We start from the raw sequence: 27,845 nt of genomic DNA, 5'->3' as shown, positions 1-27,845 counted from the left end.
AAAAGCCCTCAAACACACTTCAGTGACACGTTAATATAAATGCATTGCCCTTCTCCACTCACTGTCGTGATTAGTGTAATGCATAAATCAACTAAGCCATATTTAAAAAAAAGGTTTAAATTAATAAAGGGAACGGTCAGTTGAGCTGTGAAGTTTTACTTTTTCAACCAGTACACATTTTCAAGTGAATTCACAAATATGTAAATGTAACCTGGTGTGCTAGGCGGACAAGTGTGTGACTTACATATAAAGAACTATTACAGATCTTCCCTGTTTGGGGTGTGTGAACTTTAGTGGGTTTGTGTTATACACAACAAGCAGTCATGAGTAGTCCTTGGGGGTTATCTTCTGCACCCTACCTGTCCCTCTAACCTTGTCCTGCACAAACATTTATATAAATGTATTCCTTTAACATTCTAGTATGAGTTTCTTTCCAGGTGTTCATAAAGGTGGAGAAAGGTTAAAAAACAAACAAACAAGGCAAAAGGTGTTATCCACTTATATACATACTGTGTGTAAATGGTGTTGTCAGTTCTACATAAAGTAGCGCATTTCTCTATGTTTCATTTTTTAAATTAAACTGTTTTTACTATGTAATGCCGCATATCCACTAGTAGATACCGGCACGACAGTATGATTATGACATCGTAATCCTACTGTAGTTTCCCTAGGGGTGCAGTACGATTGATCGTTCAGTGCAGGCACCAGCAATCATCCCCGAACATGGTCAATCTGTCGTTATCGGCAGATTGAACAGCATATTCGGGTGATGATTGATGTTGGAAATGACCAGCGAGAGCGCGCATCGCTGGTCGTTTCAGACATTTACATCCCCGATGTGTGCCTGATTACTGAACGATTACTGAATGATTGCATGATTACGATGTCATAATCGTGCAATCGCTCTGTGTACTCGGGTAGTGAATATCCGGCATAATTTAATAATTTAAATGAATCTTGCAAAAATGTCTAGTTAAATTGTTGCAAATACTTCAGTTATTAGAAATCAATGGCATCTAAGTTTTAATGTACCATGGTTTGTTCATAAATATCCCCAAAATGTGGTTATTCATACTATAGAGGATAACAGCCTGGTGCTCCAATTTGTATTAATAAATGGCAGATGAAATAGAAATAGGTAGTAGTGAGGTAAAGCCCCATTATCATTCACATGATTCAATAACAGCAGTCCGCCAATAATGAGGCAACCAGTAACAGCTATGGTTTGTGGGAGTAAACCAGCACCTAGTCAACACTTGAAGAACATACAAACTCCACACAGAAAGTGTATTGGTGGTAATTGAACTCAACCTCGGTTCTATGAGGCAGTAATGCTAACCACTACCCCAACCGTACAGCTCATATATACTACTTAATATCCCATTCACCACTTAGAGATGTCAATGAAGCTAATGTGCCTTTAAATATATAAACAGCACATATATTACAATTCTATATTGTTCTAAAATATATAGCATACCTCAATAGAATGTGCAATCTTAATGCAAAGAGGGACAGAAAATATAAGAAAAGGTTTAGCTCTAAAGAGGGGAGATGTGTACTAGTGAAGAATTTGCCCATAGCAACCAATCAACTTATAGCTAGCATTTTATTAAGTATATTCTGTAAAATGATAAGTAGAATCTGATTGGTTGTTATGGGCAATTTATCCACTTGTCCACTTCTCTTTAGAAGGTTTGATACCCCATCTGGCTGCGTGGTGACTCAGAGAACAGATGCTGTGCGCTGTGGTGATAGGGAAGCTCTTAGCAATAGATGACCTCATGCTAAGTTGGACACATCACTGATAAAGTTAAATATGGGAGGCTGAATGTCAGTGCTGTGCTGTGAAGAGGGGGGTATCTTTGCAATAGGCAGTGTACAGTGTGTAGGATATCTGCACAATATGAGGAGTTTCTCTGTACTTTGGCAGTAATAGTACAGTACAGTAAGTTTGTCTACAATGGGAAGTGTGTGCAGTGAGACACAGGAAGGTCTCTGTTAAATATGGAGGAGTTTCTGTGTAGTAATGGGGTTTTGTGAGATGCAAGGGATCACCACTCTTCCATTCAATAGTACTGCATATACTGGGTGTTTCACACGCTATTGGCCCCAAAGTGTTTCTTTTCATTTTTAAAGTGATTGACGTAATTTAGTGAAATTTGACACAGCCCCACCTCGTATCTATATGTTACATGCCGATATGAACTAGTGCACAGCTGACCAAAGCGTATTTATTGTCCAGACATACTGGAAAACTGAGCCAGTAAAGGTTCATATCGGCACGTAACACACAGACATGATGAATGCGGTCGCCTCAGTACGCAACACCACTGTCAGAAGCAGGAATACCTACTGACTAGCAGTGGCAGCTCCAGAAGTGAGGCTGCAGCGCTGTCCAAAATTCAAATATGGGAACCACACCAACTGCCATCTTCATTGGCATCCTCACTGGCAGTTGGTGTGGCTCCACTATTTGAATTTTGGACTGCGCTGCTAACTAGGGTGGTGAACAGCTGGCCTTCACTTCCAACATGCGTGAACAGCTGGCCTGGATGCTAATGGAGAAAACTCTCAACACTGCTATGACTTCCTTATATTTCTCATAGACCATGGTATGTCTGTGTGACATTTCACTAAATTACGTCATAACTGACATACTGAGGTAGAAGTTGCATTGTATGCTGGACAATGAAGATAGTGTTTAGCGGAGCCCCAGCTAAGATCTCTAGCTGTGCCACTGGTGACAGCTTATATTAACTGCCAGTCAAACAGAGTAAATTGTTACAGAATGTTGGTGGATTACACATTTATCTACAGTATGTCTGTAGAAACAAGTGTTCCAGCACAAGTTGCCTATAAATATAAATATGTTCTGGTTTACTGGAAGTAAAAAAAACAACTAACATCAGATAAAAGTGTGTCCATGGATAGTTACTTGAACTGATTCCATACCAAACTTACTACCTCTTGGATTGTCAACTCCCTTCCAAAGAGGTGTCTGGCTTGTGTGACAGCTGAGCCACTCACCCTGTATTCCTGTGCTGGACCCATTTAAGGCAGGTGGGGTGGGCTTGTATTCACCAGACTATTGAATCTGCATGTTATTGCTTCTTTTTACCTTAACCATAGTAACAAAATACTAAAATATCATATTTCAAAGGTCTTACTAATTTGTGGGCCAAATACTATAGAGAGGTCATATGTCAAAATTACCATGCACTGTTGTATAGTAATTTTTTCATCCTTTATTAGAAGTCGTCCTTGGCTCTGTTTCTTCCCTAATTGGAACATCATCCTGCCTTAGCAGTTAAACTATTCAATAGAACGATTACATTTTTCTGACTGCTCTGTGCTGAATTGACCTGTTTTGACCTGTTTGTCAGTGATCGTAACCTGACAGGTGCTAGCAGCCTCCAACGATTATGGCTTTTGAGATTAATCGGATGCTATGCTCTTTTTACTACAGCTCATCACATGAAGAGACTGGGGCCACGCACACCCTCTATGGTCATGGTGTCTGCAAGTGGCCAGGCTGTGAAAGCATTTGTGAAGATTTTGGACAGTTTTTAAAGTAGGTTAACTTTCACATTTTCATGGCAAGATAATGCAACTAAACACTACAAATGAATGAAATATATAATATATTGCATTTTTGTGGCTTCAAATGCTCAATTGTTGTCTTGCATTAATATCCAATGTTAGATTTATGAGTCTTCCCAGCAGCTGCTTTTTTAATTGATCGCGCACACATTTAGTAATAGTGGGTTAAACACTTTTCACATGACCATGTATGCTAATGACTAATCCACTCTTATTTATTCATTAATAGTGAATTAATTAATCAATAGTTTTCATGTAGTGCCATCATATTCCGTAGTGCTATACAGTTGGGAGCAAGTAGTAATACAGGGGTGTATTTACTAAGCCTTCGATGGAGATAAAGTGAACGGAGATAAAGTACTAGCCAAGCAGCTCCTAACTGCCGTGTCACAGTCTGTGTTTGAAAAATGACAGATAGGAGCTGATTGGTTGGGACTTTATCTCCGTTCACTTTATCTTCATTCAAGGCTTAGTACATAGACCCCAAAATTAGATTAATACACATAGAGGTAAGAGACAAAGGGCCTGATTCAGACCCAGACGCTAAGCCGCGAACGCACGCTATGGCCGATAGTTGCCTGCCTGCGCATGCGTATGTGTCAATATGCGCATGCGCGAGTCACTCACTGTGCTCGGGAATTGTGCGCTCGTAGTACACAGACTGGACGCTACTTTGAGTGACAGATGTCAGATGCCGTTTGTTGGTGGTAACAGAGGAAGGTGCTTGTGAACGGGGGAGTGGTGCTGCAAACACAGGCGTGTCTGGGCTTTAAAACAGCATTTTGTGGGTGTGCATAATTAGCATGGAAGCGTCATTGTACACGTCACTTGCTTGTATTTCAGCCTGCAGTGATCGCAGTGCTTGCGGCGGGGTAGGGTCTACTTCAAGCACTGCATGCTGCTACGATGGCTCTCGGTGGTTCTAATTAATCATACACTTCCTGGAGATGATATGTGCTAAGAAAGAAAAGTGGGCGTCTTTAGACTGGCATAAGCTCACACTGCCGTCGCTCTCTAAGACATAGAGGGCGTCCTTACACCAGACAGTGCGATCGTAGAATTGCATACCCAGTCCCGTTTGGCAGCGAGAGAGCGCAGCTTAGCGTCCAGGTCTGAATCAACCCCAAAGTCCTAGCTTTGTGCCAGTCCAGAAAGTTCATTTTAGTTTAACACTGATTGATTGAATCAATAGTCATTTTTGCAGTTAAGTTATGAAATCCCTAGCATGAGGCAACGGTCGGCCATGCTTTTTCTTCTTTCTACCACTAAGCTTTAGCAGGTTTGTTTTACAGTAAGTAAATTGTCCCACTACAGTTGGAATTAGCCTGACCCATGTGTAGAAATAGTAATCCCCAATGTAATCCATTTTGCAGTATTTACCATTGTGCCCTTTCCCTGGCAAGGCTTAAAATCAGGGCATACTCTTCTAGTCATCACACACTGAAAAAGTCCTAGTTTATAACTGTTAACCTTTCACTTAAATAAGTTCAACGGATTTGATACTGAGCTACACATTGCAGTGCATTTTTTGCCCTTGGTAAGCCTTAGCTATGTCCTCATCTGACATATATTTTTCTGCTGTTCTTTTATTTTAAATTTCGATGCACACAATAACTTGCATTTTCCAATGTAAAAATGTATCTAGAATAAACATATATAAATGAACTGCCAAAGGGGGTTTTTCTTTTCAAGATGAGTAACTTCACAGGCTGAAGATCTTGTGTTGTCATGGTGCGGTTAACAGGGTGAATGAACTGTTTCATGCTTCATCAACAATTAAGTTAATTAGCTTATTTGAAATGGCACTGCTTTGTTGCCAGGATGTTGGCAGAAACATCAAAAAGATGTGTTTACAAATGGTAGAATATCTGTGGGATATAGAGCTGAGACATCATAACTACAAAACATAACAAGAAACGGGTAATAATGGCAGTGGGGTAAATTAAGCGCTGCTCTTTTTATATATAAATATTGAATCATTAGATATTATTTTTTTTCTGATCCCTTTCTTCTGTTCACAAGCTAAACCGAGCTCTGATAGATGAGAGGCATACTTTCCAGATTTATAAATGATCTTTATTTACTGAGAACTGTTTCAAAGACCCTACTTTTTCTCAAACCAACCTATAGTACCTAGAACAGGCTCTGAGTTTGGTGCAATCCCACCTGCACGTGAACTTCACTGTCTGTCATACATCTTTGTTCTGATAAAGGGATGACATTTTTAGCATTACACAATTGAACATTTTACAGCTTTTTTAGTCACATATACAGATTCTAAATCATGCTGCTCTGTCAACAACACCTTTAAATTATTTTAACGGGAAATAAAGATCAAGACCGGTTTTCTAATTGCTGCTCGTTATAATTAAAACATACATTTTTATTTCCTGAAGACAATACTCATGCACCTCTCCATTATATTATTGCAGCTAAGGTAAAATAATAGATTTTAAAACAATATGTTTATTTTCGTTGAGTCAAATAGGAGTATTTCCACATCTTAGAAGAGGATCTGTTTTGAAGTTTATTAGTTTTGTTTCGCAAACAGACATAATTATGACTATTTTATATTAGAGTGGGGTTATTTTTCCTCTTGCCTCTATGGTGCAATCATTGTATTGTAAATATAGTAACTTTCACTCACTAACACTATAAATGCGGGAAAAAATGTTTTAGGTGCAGAATAACTTACTGTGCTTTTACCATTTAACAATATTTAAATTGATTACATAACACTGGGGAACAAAAATTTTTATTTTTTTTCTAGCCAAGGATTTAAGATCGGTTTGAGAGTACTCGCAGGTCCTATTTTTGCATTAGCTCTTCGCTATAGCTGAATTGGCTCCAGTTTTCAAATTAATGAAAAATTCTAAAATGCAATTATTTTCTCCATTTGAAGTACCTTATTAGTCTAGGCCTGCTTTACTTAACAGAATCGACTTTCAAATCTCCTCACTAACGCTGGGAGGAGGCGTGGCAGAGCACTGCTGAGCCTGCTGGGACATCCTCAGACCACAGCCACGCCTCCTCCCAGCTTACAGAGAGGAGCAATGGAGAGGACCAAGTAACGCAGTTAGCACACCTCCTGTTCCTTTGTTCGGCCCACTCTCTGTCTCACCACAACCAATTTCCCGCCGTTTGGGCTTGTTTTGTTCAGTACGTCCTCAGCTTTTGTTGGGAGTTAGCACTGAATGTGTGAAACAAAATGTTTTTGCCATAAAAATTAGTTCTTCTTGGAGACGGTGTACTAACAACCATGATGTTTTTTGTTATATGTGTGGCAAATATAATGTTGCAAAAGAGAAAAAATATAACTGTATTAGTAAAACAAGCGGATCAGGCTTATTTTGGACGTCACATAAGCCAGCAAGACGAGATTTGGGTGCCTCACAAAGTTTGTAAAACCTGCGTGGAATAACTCCACAATTGGACTAAAAGTGATCGAAAAGGACTTAATTTCGGCATACCTATGACGTGATGTGAGCCAAAAGATCACTTGAGTTACTGTTATTTTTGTGCTGTAAATGTGAAGGGTATGAATCAATTTAAGATACGCAAATGGGAATACCCAAGTATGAATTCTACAAAATAACCGATACTACATAGCAAAGATTTACCTGTACCATCATTCAGTTCTTTGTGCGACGTTGAATGTGATGATGTGGAAATGTTAATTTCATCCAGTGCAAGTGACAACACAGATGAAAGTGAGTTTGAAGAAAGTTCCTCTACTCCAAAAAATGTTCACAAAAGAAACTAAACGATTTAATTTGAGACTTGAATTTATCGAAAAAAGGAGCTGAGCTTTTAGCAGCCAGACTTCAAGAAAAGCACTGTCTTGAGCTGGATGTTACTATAACATCATATAGAAATAGAGAGCCATACTGCCGTTCTTTAGCCAAGATAACAATCTTGTGTATTGCAACAATATGGTAAACTTTCTTCTTGGGCAGCAAAGTGCATATACTAAGTATCCTGGTCACATACAGTATGCTTATGGGATAGTCATGCAAAACAAAAGCACTGGCAACAAACCATATGGCCTCCAAGAGAATTTATAACTGTAGGAGAAGCCAACATCATTCATAAACCCTTAATTGACAGGAAAAAAATCATACTACCGCCTCTCCATATCAAAATGGGTTTAATGAAACAAAAACATTGGACAAGTCAAGCGATTGTTTCACGTATATTTGTCGAACATTTCCATCTTTTAGTATTAAAGGCAGGAATTTTTGATGGCCCACAGATACGGAAACTGATGAAGGATCCAAATTTTACCACATCTATGACTGAAACCAAATCTGAAGCATGGCTGAGTTGTGTGTCTGTCATTCTAAAATTTTTAGGCAATCACAAGGCAGACAACTATCATGAATTAGTCCACAACATGCTAAAATGTTTTGAGAAAGTAGGTGCCAACATGAGTATTAAAATACAATTTTTGTACAGCCATTTAGATCACTTCCCGTCCAATCTAGGAAATTTAAGTGAAGAACAGGGTGAACGGTTCCACCAGGATATTCAGGTAATGGAAGAAAGATATCAAGGAAGGTAGGATCGTCAGATGATGGCAATTACTGTTGGAGTCTGCAGAGGGACTGCCCGCAACAAGAATACAAAAGAAAATCCTACAAAAAATGGTTCTCATAGCTTCCTAACACTTATGTATGTAATTATCCTGTGTCTTTTTATAACATTTTACGAATCAAATTTAATCAGAATAAAAAAAATATCTTTTTAACTATTTTTAACATTGTTTAATTTCATTTTTCATAAATATTAAAAACATATGCATATCTCAAAAACTAGAGCCAATTGAAAAATAAGCATGACATATTCATGGTCAGGAGCACAAAATTAATCAAAATCGACTCTTAAATCCCTGGCACCAGATTGACTGTTCCCCAGTGTAATATTTTAACAGTTTCGTCTGGGATGTAGTTGGCATCCCGGTGTGCAGGATGCCGACGGTCTAAATACCGGCGCCGAAATCCCGATAGGTCGGGATCCCGGCACCAGTATCCCGACCGTCGGCATGCCAAATGGTAGGTATCGGGGTGCACGGGGAGGGTAGCATTAGATAGTGGGGTTATGTTTAGGCATTAGGGGGAAGGTTAGGGTTAGGCACCGGGAGGGTTAGGATTAGGGTGCGGGGAGGGGGAGGTTAGGTTTAGGAACTGGGGGGGTTAGGTTTAGGCACGGGGGAGGGAGTTTTAGATTTAGGGAGCAGGGAGGGTTAGGTTTAGGCACCGGGGAGGGAGGGAGCGTTAAGGTAGGGGTTAGGGTAGAGAAAAAACTTATTCCACTGGGTGTCGGAATTCTGGCTGTTGGGATGTCGCTGTCGGTATTCTGATCAGCGGCATCCCAACAGCCGGGATTTCTCACCCAACCCCTTTGTCTAGTGTCTAATGCAGATTTTACTCTTCTATATTGTAAGTGGTATTTTATATGTAAATTTACATATGGTCAGCATCAGGGGTATTTTTAAGAGAGGAGAGGGCCTGTGTGCAGAATCAGTGCGGACCGTCTCCTCTCTGGCGGCGTAGTAGATTCTGGCTTGGTCCCAGAATCTACTGTGCATGCGTGAGCCTCCAGGCAAAATGGCACCTGTGCCCTATTCCCCAGGGACATCAGTACTGTGCATGGGCGAGTCACCGGGAAAATGCCTGCCGCCATTTTCCCGATGATTTTTGCTGCTCTGCAGTGCCGGCCCCGCACAGCAGAGCAGCACAATGGCGACTACGGACAGGTAAGTACAACACTATATGGGTGCATGGTGTGTGTTGTGGGCACCCCAGGGCATAGTGGCCCGTGTGCACCGCACGCCCTGCACCTATTATAAATACATCTCGGTTCAGCACCCATTTTTATGTTTTTCAAGCTACCAGAAGAAATTGGAAAACATAGAAAAGTGCAAACTGAGAGATTAACCTCAAACACCTATACTTTGACTAAAATAAGGGAAAGCATACTGTACAAGCAGGGGTGTATTAAGAGAGCAGGGGGCCCATGTGCATTCCCTGTCCAGGCCTCCTTCTCTCTCCCCGACCATTTCCCTGACGATTTCCCCACTATGCATGCACAAAACACTGGGAAAATGGCCTTGGCGGCCATTTTCCAGGCATTTTGTGCAGGGCTGCTACAGCCGACGCGGGACTTTGGAGAGGTAAGTATTAGAAAATATGGGTGTAGGGTCTGCGGTGTGGGACCCCCTGGACCCAAGGGCCCATGTGCACCACACATGCTGCACCCATTATAGATACACCCCTGTGTACAAGGCATTTTGCATTTGACCATATGTTTTGTTAAACATTGTTTTCAAGCACATCAGAAAGTGGTTCATGTCTGTACTAGCGAGCAACTTCTTCTACTATCTATTCTCACATATTGATGCTCTTCTTTTCATAGTCAGCCATGTTGCAACTTACTATAATCACACAAATGGACCGGTCATTGCCCCAAGAAGATCAGTACATTTATTGAAATATTATGTGCTGTTATTGACCTGTAATCTGATGATTGGCTACAGCTTGGTCTATACCTGGACCAGTGGTGTTAGTTCATCCCAGATGCCCGGAGGCAAGTTATCATTTAGTGCGCCCCTATCCCCCATATTTACAGCCCTATGTGGAGTGAATATATTATGGGTGATGGAGGAGGTGTCCCTTCAGTGCTGGCGCCTGGCGGCAGGTGTCTCCATTGTCTCCCATACTTCTGCCCCTGACCTGGACACTTCAAAACAGAAGTAAAATGTGGTGTAAAATGTTAGAAAAGATGAGTTGATAGTGAAGAAATGTATAATTTATTGAAAGTCTACAATCTGTAAATGTAAAATTGAGCATTAAAAGTACTTAATATTACTGTAATATTATTTCATTTATTAACATTTTGTTTTTATGTAGCGCACACATTTTCTGCAGCACTTTATAGAGAATATATATTAATTCACACCAGTCCATGCTCCAGGGGAGTTTACAATAAAAACTCCCTGCCACATGTCAGAATCTACTGTATATTAGCCTACCAGTATTTTTTTGGATAGTGGGTGGAAACCCTTGCAAACAGGGTGAAAACATACATACAAACTACCTACCTACCACTATCATAACCATGCTACTCTATCAGATACTTAGGTCCATATTCAATTAGACGCGAAAAACCGAGATCCGCAGAAAAGTATCGCCAATTGCGTCGGAAATGTATCTCCGTATTAATTTCACTCGCTTTTTTCACGTACGCGGAAAGTCAATGCAATGTAATAGGCGATAAACATTCGCCTCTGAATAGCAGGAGAAAAGAAGTGCAAAATTTTTATTTTGCGGTGCAAAGGTGGGGAAACCACTCAGAACCCTTGGGACAGCCCCCAAAGGGCAACGGCATCAAAAAATTCCTGGAAAAAACTGAAGAACACCCCAAAAAAGTTATTTCGTTTTGGGGGCAAAAAAGCACAAAGTGGGGGGACAACTTCAAAAACTAGCGAAATAAGGTTCTACGGGTGCTCTAATAAGGGGCCAAGTGTTTTTGGGATTGCAGGTGCTTTTATGAGGGAGGAATTTCACTTTTATTAAAACTTCACTTTACAGACATTAAAAGATGATTGCACCCATATTCAGGTACCCCAAATTTGCCAGGACTACTTATTTTCACCAAAAAATACTGCTTCATGCCATTCTTCACCACTTGTGCAAAGACGCTAATTAGAGGCAATTGTACAAACTTAAGTGCCCCAAACAGTTTTATTATGACTAATCGGGCACTACTACATTGATCTCCAATGTTTCTGCATCTTTTTGGGGGGTTCAGGCTGATTTCCCCGATTCAGACACCACTTTACGCCTGTTCTGACTTCGCCTGTCGCCGTTTTTGCGTCTTTTGGAATTGAATATGGCGAATATCGGGGATGCGCATGATAAGTTTCTGCGGCCAAAAGAAGCGACATAGGCCCTCATTCAGAGCCGCACGCTATTTGCGGTCGTTCGTTTAAAATCAAGGGGTGGCTATTTAAATGATCCGTACGCACATTGCAGTGTGTTCACACCTCTAAGTCTGAACGAACGAGCAAAACATACGCTCGTTTATTTGTTAAAAACGCCCCCTGGCCGCACGCATCCTACGTCATGTCCGCTATTTATTAGATTAATCGAGTACATCGACCAGCGTATGAACTGCTCGCTATTCTTGTGGTTGGTGTTTGCTACCACAAATTTGCGTGCAGTTCTGGCTATAAAATAACCCAGTGACGTGGTCAATGACGCTGCTGTTTTAAATATACACACCCATAAAACGCCCGTTTTGACCTTTAAGCACGCCTGCGTTCGGATCTCCACTCCCCATTTTCAAGCACCTTCCCCTGTTACCACCCACATACGCCTCATTCTGTCACTCAAAATAGCAGGCACTCGCTATATAGCGTACAAAGGATTTTCGGCCGCACTGACTGGTTCGCGCATGCGTACTAAAAAGCGTACGCATGCGCAGATGTGCAAACATCGCTCGGAACGAGCGTACTGCCGCTAACGAGCGGCTCTGAATGAGGGCCATAGTCCAGCAGGCGGAACTTTATTGCGGGTGCGAAACTAATTGAATACTGCCCTTAACCTCCATGTGCTATTTTTGCACATACAGTATGTCCTATGCTTATATTACTTGCAAATTTAATTAGACACAAAATAAGCTTTATGATGTAAACATAGACTTGACTTTCCATTGTACTGCATGATTTACTATTTGTTGGAAGTTTTGATTCACTCATGCTCCCGTGCATTCTACAGTATATGATGACCATTGGATAGAGGATGAGTGTAGACTTAAATATGGATGATACATAAGGATGATACATATGGAAAATGCACTCACTGTGCACAAATTTTTTTGTAACACAACACACCATGCGGGAGGCAATCGGGAAGCCGACTGCCTAAATACTGGCAGCCGGCTTCCCGACTATCTTATCCCGGCAAGGGTGAAATGCCGGGCATCTAGATGTAGACGCCCGCATTTACCCGATGCCGGGCGCCGCGAGCGGACAGCCGCGGGGGGGAGGGTTAGGGTTCCCGGGGGGAACATAGGGTTAGGCACCCCCCAGGGAGGGTTAGGGTTAGGCACCCCCGGGGGGGACTTAGGGTTAGGCACCCCCCCAGGGGACTTAGGTTTAGGCAGCGGGGAAGGGGGTGGTTAGGGTTAGGCACTTAGAGGGGGGATTAGGGTTAGGCACTTGGGGGGAAGTTAGGGTTAGGCACCCCTAAGGAGGGTTAGGGTTAGGGGGGTTAGGTTAGGTTAGTGGATACTTACCTATCCACGATCGGGATTTCCAGCGCTGTCGGGCTTCCGCTGCGTTGCACTCTGCTCCTGTCGGGCTGCCGTTGACGGGAATCGAGCCGCCGGACATGCGGCCGGCGGTATTTCATACCAATTCCCACCATGCCCATGGTTTTCAAATGGAAAATGTGACTTGGCCCTTTATTTCGTCTAACTAAATGATATACTATAATGAATATGTTTTTTATAATGTACTGCGTGTGTGTGTATATATATATGTAAACATTCCTCATCTAAAGATATCATAGAGAATTATATATAAACTTGAGATGTTATTGTCCTAAATTTCACCTGTTTAGAAAAACTTGTTGGCGCTATAATCTTACAAATACAGCAGTATTAGATTATTATATATATTTTACATAATTAAGTGTAGAATCTTTCTATAATCACATATGTTTATATTGACTTTATTACCACAAAATCTAGTTTTTTAACATATAATAGGGAAAATGCAGAGTTGAATGCAAGTCGGCTTTGCCCAGGTATCTTGCATGTTTTGGCATTGCGTATGTCTACGCAACTATGGGCTATGCTGAGTCGTATGCAATTCAGTCATATCTCCAATCACAGCTAAAGCGGCACATAGGCTATGTGCAGTGAGGGTATATTGATGGAATTGCAGGCTCTGCAGATTGTTCATACAGGTAATTACACCTATTTTTAGACCTTTTGCATCAAGAATAGAGGTGGTGCAAGTACGCAATGAAAGTGAAGATGGCTTTGAAACCAAGCATATGGATGGGAGCGATCCAATCGTAGATATGCGAATAAGTCAGCATAAAGGCGAATATACACATTAGTTCCATTCACGTTGTGCAGGATCATTTATGGCTGACTTGCGGTTAACTCTATTTAGTGGTACTTTCAGCATTGTGTTTGCCTGTAACCTTCACCTCCTGATATAAGGGGCCAGTGTACGAGTTCTGGGCATGCTAGGTTCCCACACCTCGAGTGCTGCCTCCAAGTGGATTGCAACAATGTAGCCCAGCACCACACCTCCAGCCTAAACTTGGAGGAGCAGCAGCTAACTTCACAGGTAAGAAGCTACCAATTGCTGCCCCTCCATGTAAGTGCACAGCGATGTGCGGGGGCTCCACGGTGACAATAAAGACACCAGACTCACATTATTTCTGGCAGACTAGTCAACTGTCTAGGTTTGGATAGTGGTTGCTGGCCCTATTCATGTACTGGAACTGTAGGAATGGAAGAAAAACTTTAAACCTCAAGGTGGCAGATTGTGAGCTAAATGACAATTTTTGACATTTTGATCATCCTATAGCTATGGGTAGGTGCCACTTAAAGTGTGTCTTGAGAATTTATTGTGGGTGGATGGCATTGGTGCAGTCTCTTTATTTCTTGAATTTTCCATCCTCCCTCCCTGTTTTGTTATTTTGTTGGCTTCATGAGTAGGTTTGATAGGAAAGAACAGTAGTCCAGTGGCCATGATGCTGCATTGTTGAGGTGCACTCCCCTTCAATACATTGAGTAGGCTGATTTCACCCTACCGGAGTCAGCGGCAGCACCTTGTGAGCCTTGTGTGTGTAATTGAGGGATTTGGAGACCTCTCATTTCACTATGTTTGTTGAAAGTGACCTTGTGATAAGTCAAGTAAGTGGTGACTAGCAGGCCATTATTTTTTCTGTCACCCTAATTTTTTAGTTTTAATAATAGAACTGACCAACTTCAATGCCTTGGCCTCAATCCAGTTAGGTGCGATTATCTTGCACCTGTGGGTAAGTGCGTCTGTATGCCTCACTTATGGTACCCATAGGACTGCCAGGGTGAGATCAAGCTGCGAGAAGTGGCAAATTGCTGTGCCGTTGCAATGTGTCCCCTTTGCACCTAAATTGGATTTAGCCCTTTGTCTTTATATGTATACACACAGACACACAGAGGCTTGCAAAGGCAACATTTTCCATTTTTAGTTATAAAATAAAAAACCCACAGACTAAATAATGAATTGTGAGCTTGAGAATATAATGGTTATGATTGTGTATTTAGGGTAGAATCTGTCATCAACTGCTAAGGCATTTACACAAGACACTTTGTGGATGTGACAGAAAATTCTTTCAAAATTCAAAGATATGTATGCAAACAACAATTGTTTTGATAGAATATTCGCACTGTTGGGATCTTTTCTTATAGAAAACTGTAAGGATAAAAAAAGAGGGCATTGACATGCTCACATCCAGCTGCAGCAGTGCTACGTTAAATGTTGGTGTTTTGTAAGTACTGGATACAAATAATGATTCCAGTCAGAATATACACCATTACATTCAGCAGCACTCACCTAAGTGAGCTATTCAAAGACTCCACAAGAGAAATTGAACATGAGAGACATATGAGACATATAGATGTACATGACTGGTAATAAAATGCTAGAAAAAATACGATCTGATATTCGTAATGAGAAATAATGTTGCTTACAAAATGTAAAATTTTGTACACTATAGCTGCTAGGTGACAATGTATTTTGCTGTAGAGAAACATGAATGGATAGTGTTTAAGGTAATAAGCTTTGGGAGCAACCAATAGGGTTAAGTAGGTGTCTTCACAGATAGAGGTGGAAATTCAAATAGACAGCAAGGCTCTAATTTAATAGGATTACATTTCCCTACACCGGATTGCATGTCATTCTTAAGAAATATATTTAGCATTGGTAGAAAACCTAGTGGAAGACAACAAGTGCTGAAACAGATAGTACTTTATCCTGCAGGTTGCAGCACTAAAGTCATTGAGTGCAGGAAAGAGAAGTAGATGGTTTCTGGAGGAAGGACACAGATTTCTGGGTTCTCCCTGTAGATCCTCTTAAAAAATCTGCAAATGGAGAAACAGGGCTGTAGTCTTTAAATCTGAAATATATTAGAGGGATAATTTAGATTTGTACAACTTTCCATTACTTAAACATGATCTTCCATCTCTGTTAGCTGAGGAAGTAATTTGGAGTACTTTTGTGTAGAGATTAGGTATTACCCAAGGGTGCCATTAAAAATGGGAGTAGTGTAATGAGAGATCACTGTAGTCCAATCGAACCAGTTATCTTCAGTAGAGGCCCATAGCTCTGGTGAAGATATCACGGAATGACTTGCCTATTTACTGCATGGTATGATACATTATCGTAAGGAGAATTGTCCTAAATTGGATGCCCCATTAATATACTATGATGGATTACTAGAAGGATAAACAGATTGCTAAAAGTTTTTTTGTAGCTAATATATGTTTTTTGCTTTATTTGTTTTCTCATGAACCATGCTGTTAAGGCAATGTCATTCATGTGAAACGCATTTTTGAGATCATGCATGATGTTGCATGTGTAATACAGTAGGAAGTGGTTCAGGATTTTTAGTCTCAAAATCACATTCTTGGAATGAGTGAGTATATAAATTGAATCTCTAAGAATAGAAGATAAAGGGTCTTACTTTCTTCCATACTATATATTTTTGCTATAGACAACATTAAATAACAAAACTACATAAATACCCATACAGCATAATTAACCACTATAAAATAAAAAAAACATGACCCGTGCGTCCATGTTTTGAAAATTCTCATTGTAATATCATGTTGGTAATGTTATGACTAAGTAATGTAGGTTAATTGACCCTGGAGGCTTTTGATAACATGTAGAAAGATGGCTGAGAAACAGGTCTATATATTATTCTGGTTTTGTATTTAAACAATGGAGTTTAAAGGGGACAATGAGATCTAAAATTCTTACAAACCATGGGTGAGATTTATCTCCCATATGGTTATCTCCAAAGTTTGATACATCTCCCCCAAAGTACCACCCAGTCAGCTCCTAACTTCATTTTGCCAACAGCCTGTAAAATGACCATGGCTGATTGGTTGGTACTTTGGGGGAAATGTATCAAACCTTGGAGAGCGATAAAGTGGAGAGATAAAGTACTAACCAACTAGCTCCTAACTGTCACGTTACAGGCTGTGTTTGAAAAATGACAGTTAGACGCTGATTGATTGGTACTTTATCTCTCTCCACTTTATCTTTCTCCAAGGTTTGATACATGTTTCATTTTATCTCTCTCTACTTTGTCTCTCTCCAAAACCTGTAAAATTACATTTATTAGCTGATTCACATTATCTATCTCCATGCTTTGATAAATCCCCCCCCCATGTTACCTAAACCTCATATTAGGATACTGTCTGACCAAATTAAAATATTCTTAAGAAAATGTACTGACTTTACTTAATTTGGTAAAAATAGAAATAATGAATTGTGTAGAGTAGAAAATATGTTTTAGTAATAAACAATATGAATATGTTTGTAATATTGATTCAATTCATAATAAACCTGTGATTTGTCATTATTTCAAAAATAGAACAAAGCATAGTATTAGTTTTTTTTTTAAATATTAGCATATTTATTGAAAACTCTTTTTTACGATGACCTTTTAAAGGTGTCAGAGATGTACTAATTTCAAATAGATATTGTAAAATTCTTGTAGCAAGATTCATAAAAGGCACACACTACTATTTTGCGTCATCAAGGTTCTTATGAACAGACACGTATCTCTAACTCTTTGTAGTGATTTTTTGTAATGTAATGCTCTTTTGGCTCTCATGAATTTTGCCAGTTGAGATTATCAGGTCAGCATTTTTTTTAAATATATAATGATTAATATTTGTGTATTTATTACAGTAGTGCAAAAATATGTCCTTATTGAACAATTTCACAAAACATTAAACAATTGGACTTAATCCTGTGAAGTTTTATCTGCTGATTCACATCAGTTAATGGGAATTATTTTACTGGGGATCAAGCTAGCTTTATGAAATAAAATCATGAATACATCTTGCTTTGTACATACTGTGTATGTTTAGATCCTTTATATCTGGACTTGTGTTGAGATGGATCTTTAGAAGAGTTTGGGATGAATTCTAAAATCCTCAAAAATGTTGATTCAAAACAATACCGAGAAAGTAGACTATGGTGCACATTATCTGATAGAGAAAAGCACAAAGGTCACAACTCTCAGTAACTACAACACTGATGTTTTCTACATCTGTCACATTTAGCTGTAATTACCTTAAAAAAACAACTATTCAATGCTTTAAAAACGTAAAAGGGATCATTTATACCATGATTCGTCTTAAACTGTGTACACACTATACAATCTTCCGATATGTGATGCATCGCAATGACCATCATGTAGTGTGTACACACAAATCATAATTTGATGAATTGGGTGGTTGCATGTGCCATCTGACGTGCTGCATATTAGATGGGATGATGTTGCGGATGTCGTGGTGCTTCTACATGAAGCATGTAATGATATATATTGCATCTTCGAATTGGCGGTTCGTGTAGTGTGTACGGCGTTGCAATATCATGAGATCTTATGTTGGCCACAATAACCAGAATGTTACAATTTGTTTTCAAATAAACATTGTTCAGGTGTTCTCTAATTTACAGAACTGCAAGTTAATCTTTTTCCCTGTCCTCAGTCACATCTGTTTAATGAAGCTGTCATTCAGCACACAAGCCATTTGATAGGTTTGGACTGTGATGACCAGCCTTTATTCTAGTTGCTAGTCTAGTTTCAGATTCTGCTGCTGGTTGGCTCTGTCTATACCAGTGTCATTATTACAATAAGAAATGTTTTAATGTGGACAGGTCTGCCCTGTGTCGATGCAGCTGACAGGTCTGGTCTTTGTGTAAAGACATATGTTGCAGAACATGCTTTGCAATTTGAAATTGGCAATTATTTCCCTTTATGTTTCTGGAACTTCTGATCTTTGATTTTTTACAGTGAGCTGCAAGGGTCAAGATTTGTAATACAGTCAAGGTGCCTACTTTTTATAATAATGTATTATCACTGAAATATTTAAAAAATAATAAGAATTCTAATTTAAGGATTAAAAAAAATCAATAACATTTTATTAGTATGCTGTACCACTGTATTCAAATGAAAATCATTGAATGCCCCTGTCTACATGATCCCCTTGAACGTAGTACAAATAGTGAATAAAGTCTCTAGTGATGCATGTATGATTGAATATGAAAAGCACAACAGGAAATCTATTAGTTTATAAACCTGTATGTGAAATACAAAATACATCCAAAGCAAATTGGCCTATTTTTTCTGCTAACGCTTTCCTAACTTGATAAATGGTCCCAGTGCTACAGTGAAGCAGGTAAAGAGGCCATTTTCATCACTTAAACAAACCATTTAAATCAGTTAGAGTAACAACTGAGCTGAACTGGGTTGTTGTGGAGCACACTTAACATTTCAGATCTCCAATGCTTAACTTGAATTATTATATTTACAAGCCAATGCATTACAATAAGATTTAAAGAAAGAAATTGCTAGGAAAATGATCATTTTATTGTTTTAATCATCTGCACCTGTTTATTCATACATATTACCTCTTGATTGTAGTATAGGTTTGCAAGTCAATACCACACTTGAAGAACCCAAGTGTTTATCTCATCAGAGTAACAATGTTAAAGATATCTACAGCTAATGATGAAGAACAGTTATGCCAATAAATGAATATTGGGATGTTAACTATTTTGCTATTCTGTTAAAAACATAGCTATTCATTGAACAGTAGCAAAAACCTTTTTCTTAATTAAAGACAGAATTGTCTAGTTCGTAGTTATTGAGCATAGCAGTGTGACCCAGTTAAGTCACTGGTATCCAATAACCACAAAATAGGATCTAATATCAATTTTATTTTTACTGTGTTCATAGTTTATCCCCTGAGATATGAAAATGCATGCAGATTATTTACAATTCAGCTCAGTCACTAGGATATTAGCCAGTGAAACATAAAACAATGAAAATATAAAAACAGTAAGCTTTGCCTACTGTATATGTTAACTATAAACCTAATTAGAATATAATCTGATTGGAACAGGCATTTCTTCTTTATGTATTTCTATGTATTTCACTATATGGTATTTTACTACCTGTATTGGCTTCTTATAAATTTGTAAAGCATTGCATACACACTGGTGCTATATCAATGAACATGGATTTTAGAGTCTTTGACAATAATTTGTCACAGAGTTTATCTCAGTCTATAAATTTCACCATTTGTTTTCTTTTAGATGATAGTTATAGATGTTTATTCCATCAAATTATGTTCTGCATAGTTTTGTGGCATCTTGCAAATAATAGATGATAATGATGATAAAATCGAGGCATGAGTTGGGTTTTCAGCAAACTAGTCTTTGTAATTTAAATATATGTACTGGTAAAATCCCACAAACAAGATAACCTTATACATGATATCTAAACAGTGTGCAGGTAGGGAAAATAAGAAATTGTATAAGATCCCTGGGGATTATTTGGGCACCACCAGGATCAAGATAGATAGACATTACTGGACTGTTGTCAATCCTCACAGTCTCACGTCAGTCTTGTTTAAATTTAAATTACTTCAAGGGATCAAACAATTGAATTTAAAATTTGTCCAATATACTGTGAGATAGAAGATACATTTTCTTAGATGTTGTTTAGAAATGAGAGTATATGCCACTCACATACTCTCCTAGGTTCTGTTGTGTTTGTAGTTAAGTTTTTATTAAATATCTGCTGAAAGAAAACGCTTCACATTTACACACTGTGTACATGAGGCTAAGACCTCTCTCAGTCTCATGCAGTTTTTAAAGAATGCCAGTCAACCACATCATTTATTCCATTTTCAAAACAAAAATCAATATACCTATAAAGTGACCCATAAATTAGAACTGGCTCACACACTGTTTGTTCAAGCTGCCTTTCTGAAGGCACCCTTTGCATTTTTTCTTCACCTTTCTGTTTGAACTGCAGTCACAGTAAGAGGCTCATTAGGGGACATTAGGGAGTGGATCTAACCAGAATTCCATAGCTTGCTTTGCTCTTATTAATGCATAGTAGAGTAGAATGCATTTAAATATTTCATAGACATTCAGTAATTTGTGTGTAATCGTCTTGTTAGCAGACCAGCAGAAATAGAACAGGTCTGTGAAATGGTGTTTAGTGATTGCATGGTTAATTTACAGACCTTTGCCATTACGGAAAAGCATTATTGGTAGCTTGTGAAAAACTGAAATAGAGCTAGCAATAAGTAAAAAAAAAAAAGTAATAGATAGAGGTTCTAGTAATAAGCATCTTGAAGAATAACAACCCATTTAGTCATTTTGAAGCAGCTATAATTTATGGCATATGCAATATATCAAATACATAAGATAGCATTATGGAGCATTGATATGAAAAGGGTATTTGCAACATTAGTTCTAACTTCCTGCGAGGTACATGATTAAATGATTAATGAAATGTCCCTTTGCATATGCATTTTAAATAGCAATTAGGTAGTAGCTCAGGAAATTCAGAATTCCTCATTTTTCAATATTATCTTATCCCTGATTTATAAATCATAGAGAATATTTTAACAGCAATATGTAATACCTGAGACATATATAAAGACATAAAAGAGAATATTTTTGACATGAAATTGTTTTAAGTACATAAATTTTGAATTTTATGTTAATGTCGACCCTATTTATTTAATCTTTCTGCATTTCATTTGTATCCTTTGCCATTCCTGCACTTTGATTGGCATAATTAAGTAGGGGAATGAATAGGCTCTATTATTTTACATATCACTAGTAAACAATAGCAAGGAACGGAGAAGGGAGATATGGCAGAGGTATGTATGTGTTTTTCAAGTTCTCGGTAATCCACTGGAGGCTGTTCTATAAATGATCATTGAAGGGCTGCAAGCTAGCCTATAATTACAGGAAAGAAAGTGGCAGCTCTGGCATTTCATAACTATGTGTCCTCGAAAAGTGCTTTGTGAGTTTGTCACCAATGATAATTTAGATAGAGGCTCATTACTGAACATCACAACACTTTAAAAACCTTTCGCCTTCATGCTGAAGAATAAAGGACTATTTTAATGGCAAGGTTCTTTTGTATTCCTCTGAAAAATTCAATCAAGACAAAACCTTACCGACTATTATTATACTCTACAGTCTCTCTATTCTAATGAAAGCAGCGCAGATAAACTGAATATGAAGACTTGAGCAGTTAAATGCAAACATTTTTTTTTTGTTCTCTAAACATATGACAAGAGTGGGTCGCTAAAATGTAAACACGTTTTAAGCCACTTTTGTGCAGACAGGCCCTGCTCCTTTGTCTTTTTTTTTTCAAGAAATTGTGTTCTATATACATGCTCATTTATATGTCTTGCACAAAATATAGTTTGATATTACCCTTGTAGTCAAAATAACACATTTAGTCCTTTCGGCACCTTTCTACTGTTTAATCTGTAAGTGAGCATTAGTGTCTTTATCTCTAGTGTGTGGGAATAGATATGTTACCAAAGCGATGAGTATTAACTTCTATTTTCAAATGCAGTGCAGCATGCATTAAAAGGGCCGATTATAAAATAAGCAGGACACAATATATGCAAAAGACTCTTCTGTAATCAGCACTAATATCCTTATGTTTAAGACTCACACATTTTATGCCTAAGAATCTAATTTTAATTCAAATTCACATTTTAAAATTATAAGCAATATGTTAACACCCTTTCAACTAGGAAAAAAAATAGACCCTACTTTACCTATTTTTAATAAATATTCTAATACATTATGCATATGATGCTGCATATTGAAATATTGCTTTAAATGTGGGATTTGCATATTTTATTTGTACACATGCAAAACCCATATGGTTTTTCTAGTTCTTCATTTATAATTTAAACATATGACAATATAATATTGTGTATTTTCAACATATGTAACCATTGTAAAATGTATTTACTTTAAAATAAATGCAACAATAATCAGAGATTGTAATAAAAGTTAAACAAATGCATAGTTACCTACACTGCAATACTAATTCCAATGGAATATTCTATCTGTGATTGCCTGAGCAGTTTTAGAGACTGCTCCTAATTGGCTGTTTGGTTATTAAATAGCTTAGCTCACCACAGCCTAACTCATTGAGCGCCTTGTGTTCCTTGGGAGTGGTTTCTGTATTCGATGTGTTTTCTTTTCTTACCAATATTGATTAGACATCTTCCAATTTAATTACGTCAGACCAAGACAGAGTTAAGACATTAAGTTTATTACGGAAGATTTTTTTTGCAGTTGTTGAAAAAAAGATATGCTCATGGAGGCATTCATTATTTTTATACTAGACATGGCATTAGTTAGATCTATATTATCATGGTCAGTACTTATTTAATTTATATCAGTACATTAGATTTTTATTCATTGTTGGGATAATTCTTGTAGTGCAACCTCGTATGACATTACAAGTGTAATTATGCACTAGTGCCCATGTAAATGCTGATGCTTGTAATGCCTCAAGCATCTACTGTACACTATTATTTTCACATTATTAACCAGGCACTCCCTGGTCAGGGTACCAGGAGGCAGTGCCGCAACAGGGCTTTTCTGCATCCTGTGCCATCCATGTCCTCAAAGTGCATGACGTCATGTGGAGGGTGAGTGGCCGCCAGCGTCAGGATTTACAGGACAGGATGCTCATATGGGCAGTAAGAGCTGCATTTTGCACATCTGGAGTATTCTTATGATGCTCTTAGTGGCACTGCAGTAGCAATTCAGGCTGAACAGCACCCTGCTAGCCAGATGCAGGGACCTTGGTCGAGTCACTATGTCGCCCACAGGGCTCTGCGCTCTGTGCAGCGGCACTGCTCGCATACACCTAGTTACAGCTCTGCCAGGAGAGACCCAGTTCTACTCAGCATTAAGCCGGTACTCTTCAGGTACCCGCAGAAATAAAACACACACATTACCCTTCACAGGAATAAAACAACAACATTATCCCTCACAGGAATAAAACACATTCGCCCCCACAGGGAAAAAGCACACACATTGGCCTCCACAGGAAAAAACAACACACTGGCACCCACAGGGAAAAAAAATACATTAGCCCCACTGGAAAAAATAAAACACAATGGCCCCCAACAGAAAAAAAAAATAAAAAAAAATGTGTGTATATATATATATATATATATATACATATATATACATATATATATACATACATATATATATATATATATATATATATACACATATATATATATATATATATATATATATTGTCCACCACAGAAAAAAAACAAACACATTGGCCCCTACAGGAAAAACATTGAAACACATTAGTTAACCTCATCTGTAGCAGAAGAGAGAGGAGTTCCCAGTCCCTCCCTAGCCCTTAGATGCGGACGGCACTGTTACAAGCAGTGACTGCACCTGCAGTGACTGCATCCTCAGTGACTAAATCACTGCAGTGCGACATTATATTCATGGGCAGGCTATTGTTTGGCATCACCCATGGGGAGAGAGGTACTTGTTCAGTATAAATCAGTGACTCCACCCTGAGAGCAGCCTGCCAGGGTGAGCAGGGTCAGTCAGCATGATGTGCATGCACACAGTGACACCGTCCTCCCTTCATAACCACAGCCCAGACATACATTTAGGGATGGACATCGGAAGCCCAGCATTGAACATCAAAACATGCAATGCAATGGCTACTAAATGATTGCCGCTTAAAAATACAGGAAGACTCGCTTGAGTTCTCACAGCAACTGCAAGTCACAACCTATTACAGTAGCTCCCAAGTCAGGTATTCTAGTTCCACTGCACATGTGCAGTACTGGATTACTAGGATCACTATTTTTTAGGATTATTAGGATACCCTAAAGGGCATATTCAATTTCGAGCAAATTTTCCAAAAAAGTTTTTTTTCAGTAGGTGCAAGATTTTTGGTATATGATTGGGTGCGAGATTTTATTTCATTGAGCCTGCAATTCTTGTTATTGCGCACCTTTAGAGCACCTTTAGAGCAAGTCTAATTTTTCCTAGAATCGTTATTTTTTGGAAAACTTGTTGGGACTTGCTACAGAATTCCTAAGACCTCCCCCTAATGATTCATTCAGCAATTGGGAGTTTCCAATTAGCTTATTAGTCCAATATTTACATGCCATTGTTGGTTGTTAAAACCAATTGAGACTTGAGATTACCCCAAAATATTTTTTTTTGTTAATTACAGCACCCCAAATTTAATTAAAGCAATTATTTAAATGAAATATAATTGTTTTATGGTCTTTTTGACAGTTTTATATAATTTTTTTTAATTGGTCTAAAATGACCACAAAATCACCTTTTTTTCTACTTTCTTTGCATGTTCATTTGGTTTTGTTTGAATCTAAATGTAAAAGTTTAATTTTATAATTTTTTGTTTACAATTTATTTTTTTCATTATTGACCTAAACGTACCCCAAAATTATTATTTTTTTAATTCTAGTTTTTTTTTTATCATTTGTACTAAATTAAAAAAAAAATAGTTTTTAACATTTCTTTAATTTTTGGGGAGGACTGGCTGATTTCTCAATTTTTTTCTAATTTGCAGACAACATTTGAGACAGTGCTGGGGGGCAAGGAGGGGGTTAGTCGCAGGCAGTATTGGGGGTAGGGAGGGGTAAGGGGTAGTACCTTGGGCAACAAGGATGGTAGCAGCAGGTAGCGCTGTGGTAGGGAGGGGGTATGGGTAGATAGCAGCTAGGGCAGTACTGGGGACAAGGAGGGGGTTAGGAACAGGCAATAATGGGGGCAGTGCTGGGGGATAGGGAGGGGGTCAGGATGGCTGCTGGGGCAGTACTGGGGCTAGGAAGGGGTTGTCCACCTCCCTGACCTCTTGCGTGGACAGCCATAGGTGGAGTTCAAGTTACAGATGGTATTCCCTCACTTGTATATCCCTATTAGCCTGCTTACCTCTGATGTCCATGAACTGTGCGGAGAGGTCAACATGCTGGAAAGTCAGTAGCCTGTGAGTCAGCACATGATGGGAGGAGGGGCGCAAATGCCGGAAGCCAGACAGAAGAACTTGAAACTGCGAGACAGACTGGAGGCAGAGTGGCAGAGTGAGCTGGCCAGTGGCACACTGACAGTGACATATGAAAACAATATAAATCCACCAGCTGGATGTTAATCTTTTAGCTGCTCCACATAAATAGCAAACAGTAAATCAATATAACGGAGCACTTGCACACTGACAGTGACGTCACCTGCGCTAATCCCCAGTGCTGCTGCTGGCTACTGTGGGTTAGAGCAAGTCAAGTACCCAGTGGCGGCCGCACTGCAACCCCCATTGGGTAGCGCTCTCAGGCAGTCGCTCCACTGGAATGTCCCTCGAGCCAGCCCTGCACAGCCAGACACTACAGGGCCAATTACATGCAGCCGCAGGTCTCACAGGCTGAGGGTTCCTTCACAGAGCTGGCTCTAGAGCCCAGCATAACAGTTAACCTGGTTAATCTTACTTAAGTATTGAACTACTTTGCAGCACTACAGACCCCAGCATACCACTTAAATCTGATACCATTTAAATCTGATTCCAGCTCTGACTGTTCTACAGCACTACAGCTCCCAGCAATACTTGGCTCATCCTTCCAGCTCCATCTTCATCTGTTTGACACTGCTTCAGTGTAATCTGCATTCACCTTGTAATTCTTGTTTCAGTGATCCTGCACGCTCAGCTCTCAAATACCATTGTGCATCATCCTCATACTATTTGGAGAAAGCTGATTACTTTGTCTGCGTGTATCCCTTTCTTCAGTCTGGATCTCTCTGCACCATTCCACCTGCGTACTTCGGTTCCCATGTGCAGTTTACATTTCATATTGCTGCAAACTACCATCGCCTGCTAAGAGTGCCAGTGTGCTTCTGCACTATTATACCATGCTTCAGCAGTGTCCCCTACACTGCAAACAGACTCCATTTCTCTCCCCCTCCTGCAGAGGGAACATGCTATTGTGTGTGTTAGCCAGTCCCAGCCCGGCATCCATTGAGCTTACCAGTCCCAGTCTGGTCGAGTGAGCATTAGCCGGTCCCAGCACGGCACCCATTTTGTCTACCAGTCCCAGCCTGGCATCCATTTTGCCTACCCTTCCCAGTCTGGACCAGTGTGTGTTAGCTGGTCCCAGCCCGGCATGCAAGCCTAGCTGGTCCCAGCCTGGCAATCAGTATACCAGTTCCAGTCCAGTCATCTCCTGGTTCCAGTCCTGTCTCAGTATCAGTCCCAGTCCAGTCATCTTATGGAATCCAGCCCGGTCATTTTAAAGAACTTTAATACTGTTTACAGTTAAGCACCACTTACACAGTCATCACCCATATCAATTTCATCCATTCAGCCCCTTGGCCCCAGTCCCTTTGCCTGCAAACAAAACACAGATTCCTGATAAAAGGATTCTATTGGTAAACTACATCAAGTAGGAAAGATGGAGAGCATAAATAGCCAAATGCCAAGAGGCACACTGAAATTAGAGAAATAGGCAGCAAGCATGTAGTGTGTACTACATAGAGCAGTAGCATACAGTTAAATCTCTGTATACTTTTATTATACTACCAATGATTTATAAAACTGCTTTCTGTTGGGAGTTTTCCATTTTACTGAAGACAATTGTGTGACTTTAAATACCTTAGCTTCAATACAATGTATTCAGCTGCTTGCCGACATTACTACTGCTGTTAAATTTAATACATGTATATTATTATTTTTATATATGAATTTGTTATGTGCCATATGTATTATGCGGTAATATGAACAAATGAAACAATAAATGAAGCATTTAAATATTAGTACACGTAGAAATTTAAAAATACTAAAAAGTAATTAGCATTTACTGTGGTAAAAGGTTTTTGCAATCTTAAATCGGAATTGCATAAAGCACTATTCTAGTAAGTACACAGTAGTAAAGTGCATAATAGAAGAGTTCTAATAGGTCAACTGATTCCTGGTTCAGAGATCAAAATCTGACACCGTTACCAAGTTGTCCTGTTAATGCATTTATACCCTGTCTGTGATCCACAGCTAAATCAGCTTTGGCGTTAGAGAACGTTTGACAGACGACTCCACTAGTCTGCTACCAATACT

General features: G+C 39.1%; 1 protein-coding gene across 9 annotated transcripts in view; it reads left to right on the top strand.

The window, feature by feature from the left end:
- The window catches only part of FOXP2 (forkhead box P2), a 265,428-nt gene that overhangs the window by 163,983 nt on the left and 73,600 nt on the right, over positions 1-27,845 (top strand). For all 9 annotated transcript variants that reach the window (XM_088457697.1, XM_088457696.1, XM_088457695.1 and 6 more), the window contains exon 8: positions 3,470-3,574. In XM_088457697.1, coding sequence (XP_088313823.1) covers positions 3,470-3,574 — 105 coding nt within the window. The remainder of the gene's footprint in view (positions 1-3,469; positions 3,575-27,845) is intronic.

This window comes from Taudactylus pleione, unplaced genomic scaffold (assembly GCF_031769625.1).
Source record: "Taudactylus pleione unplaced genomic scaffold, aTauple2 ptg000041l, whole genome shotgun sequence".
In the NCBI taxonomy this organism is placed as follows: Eukaryota; Metazoa; Chordata; class Amphibia; order Anura; family Myobatrachidae; genus Taudactylus; species Taudactylus pleione.
The sequence above is the reverse complement of the archived record's forward strand: the minus strand, read 5'-3'. Positions and strand labels throughout refer to the sequence as shown.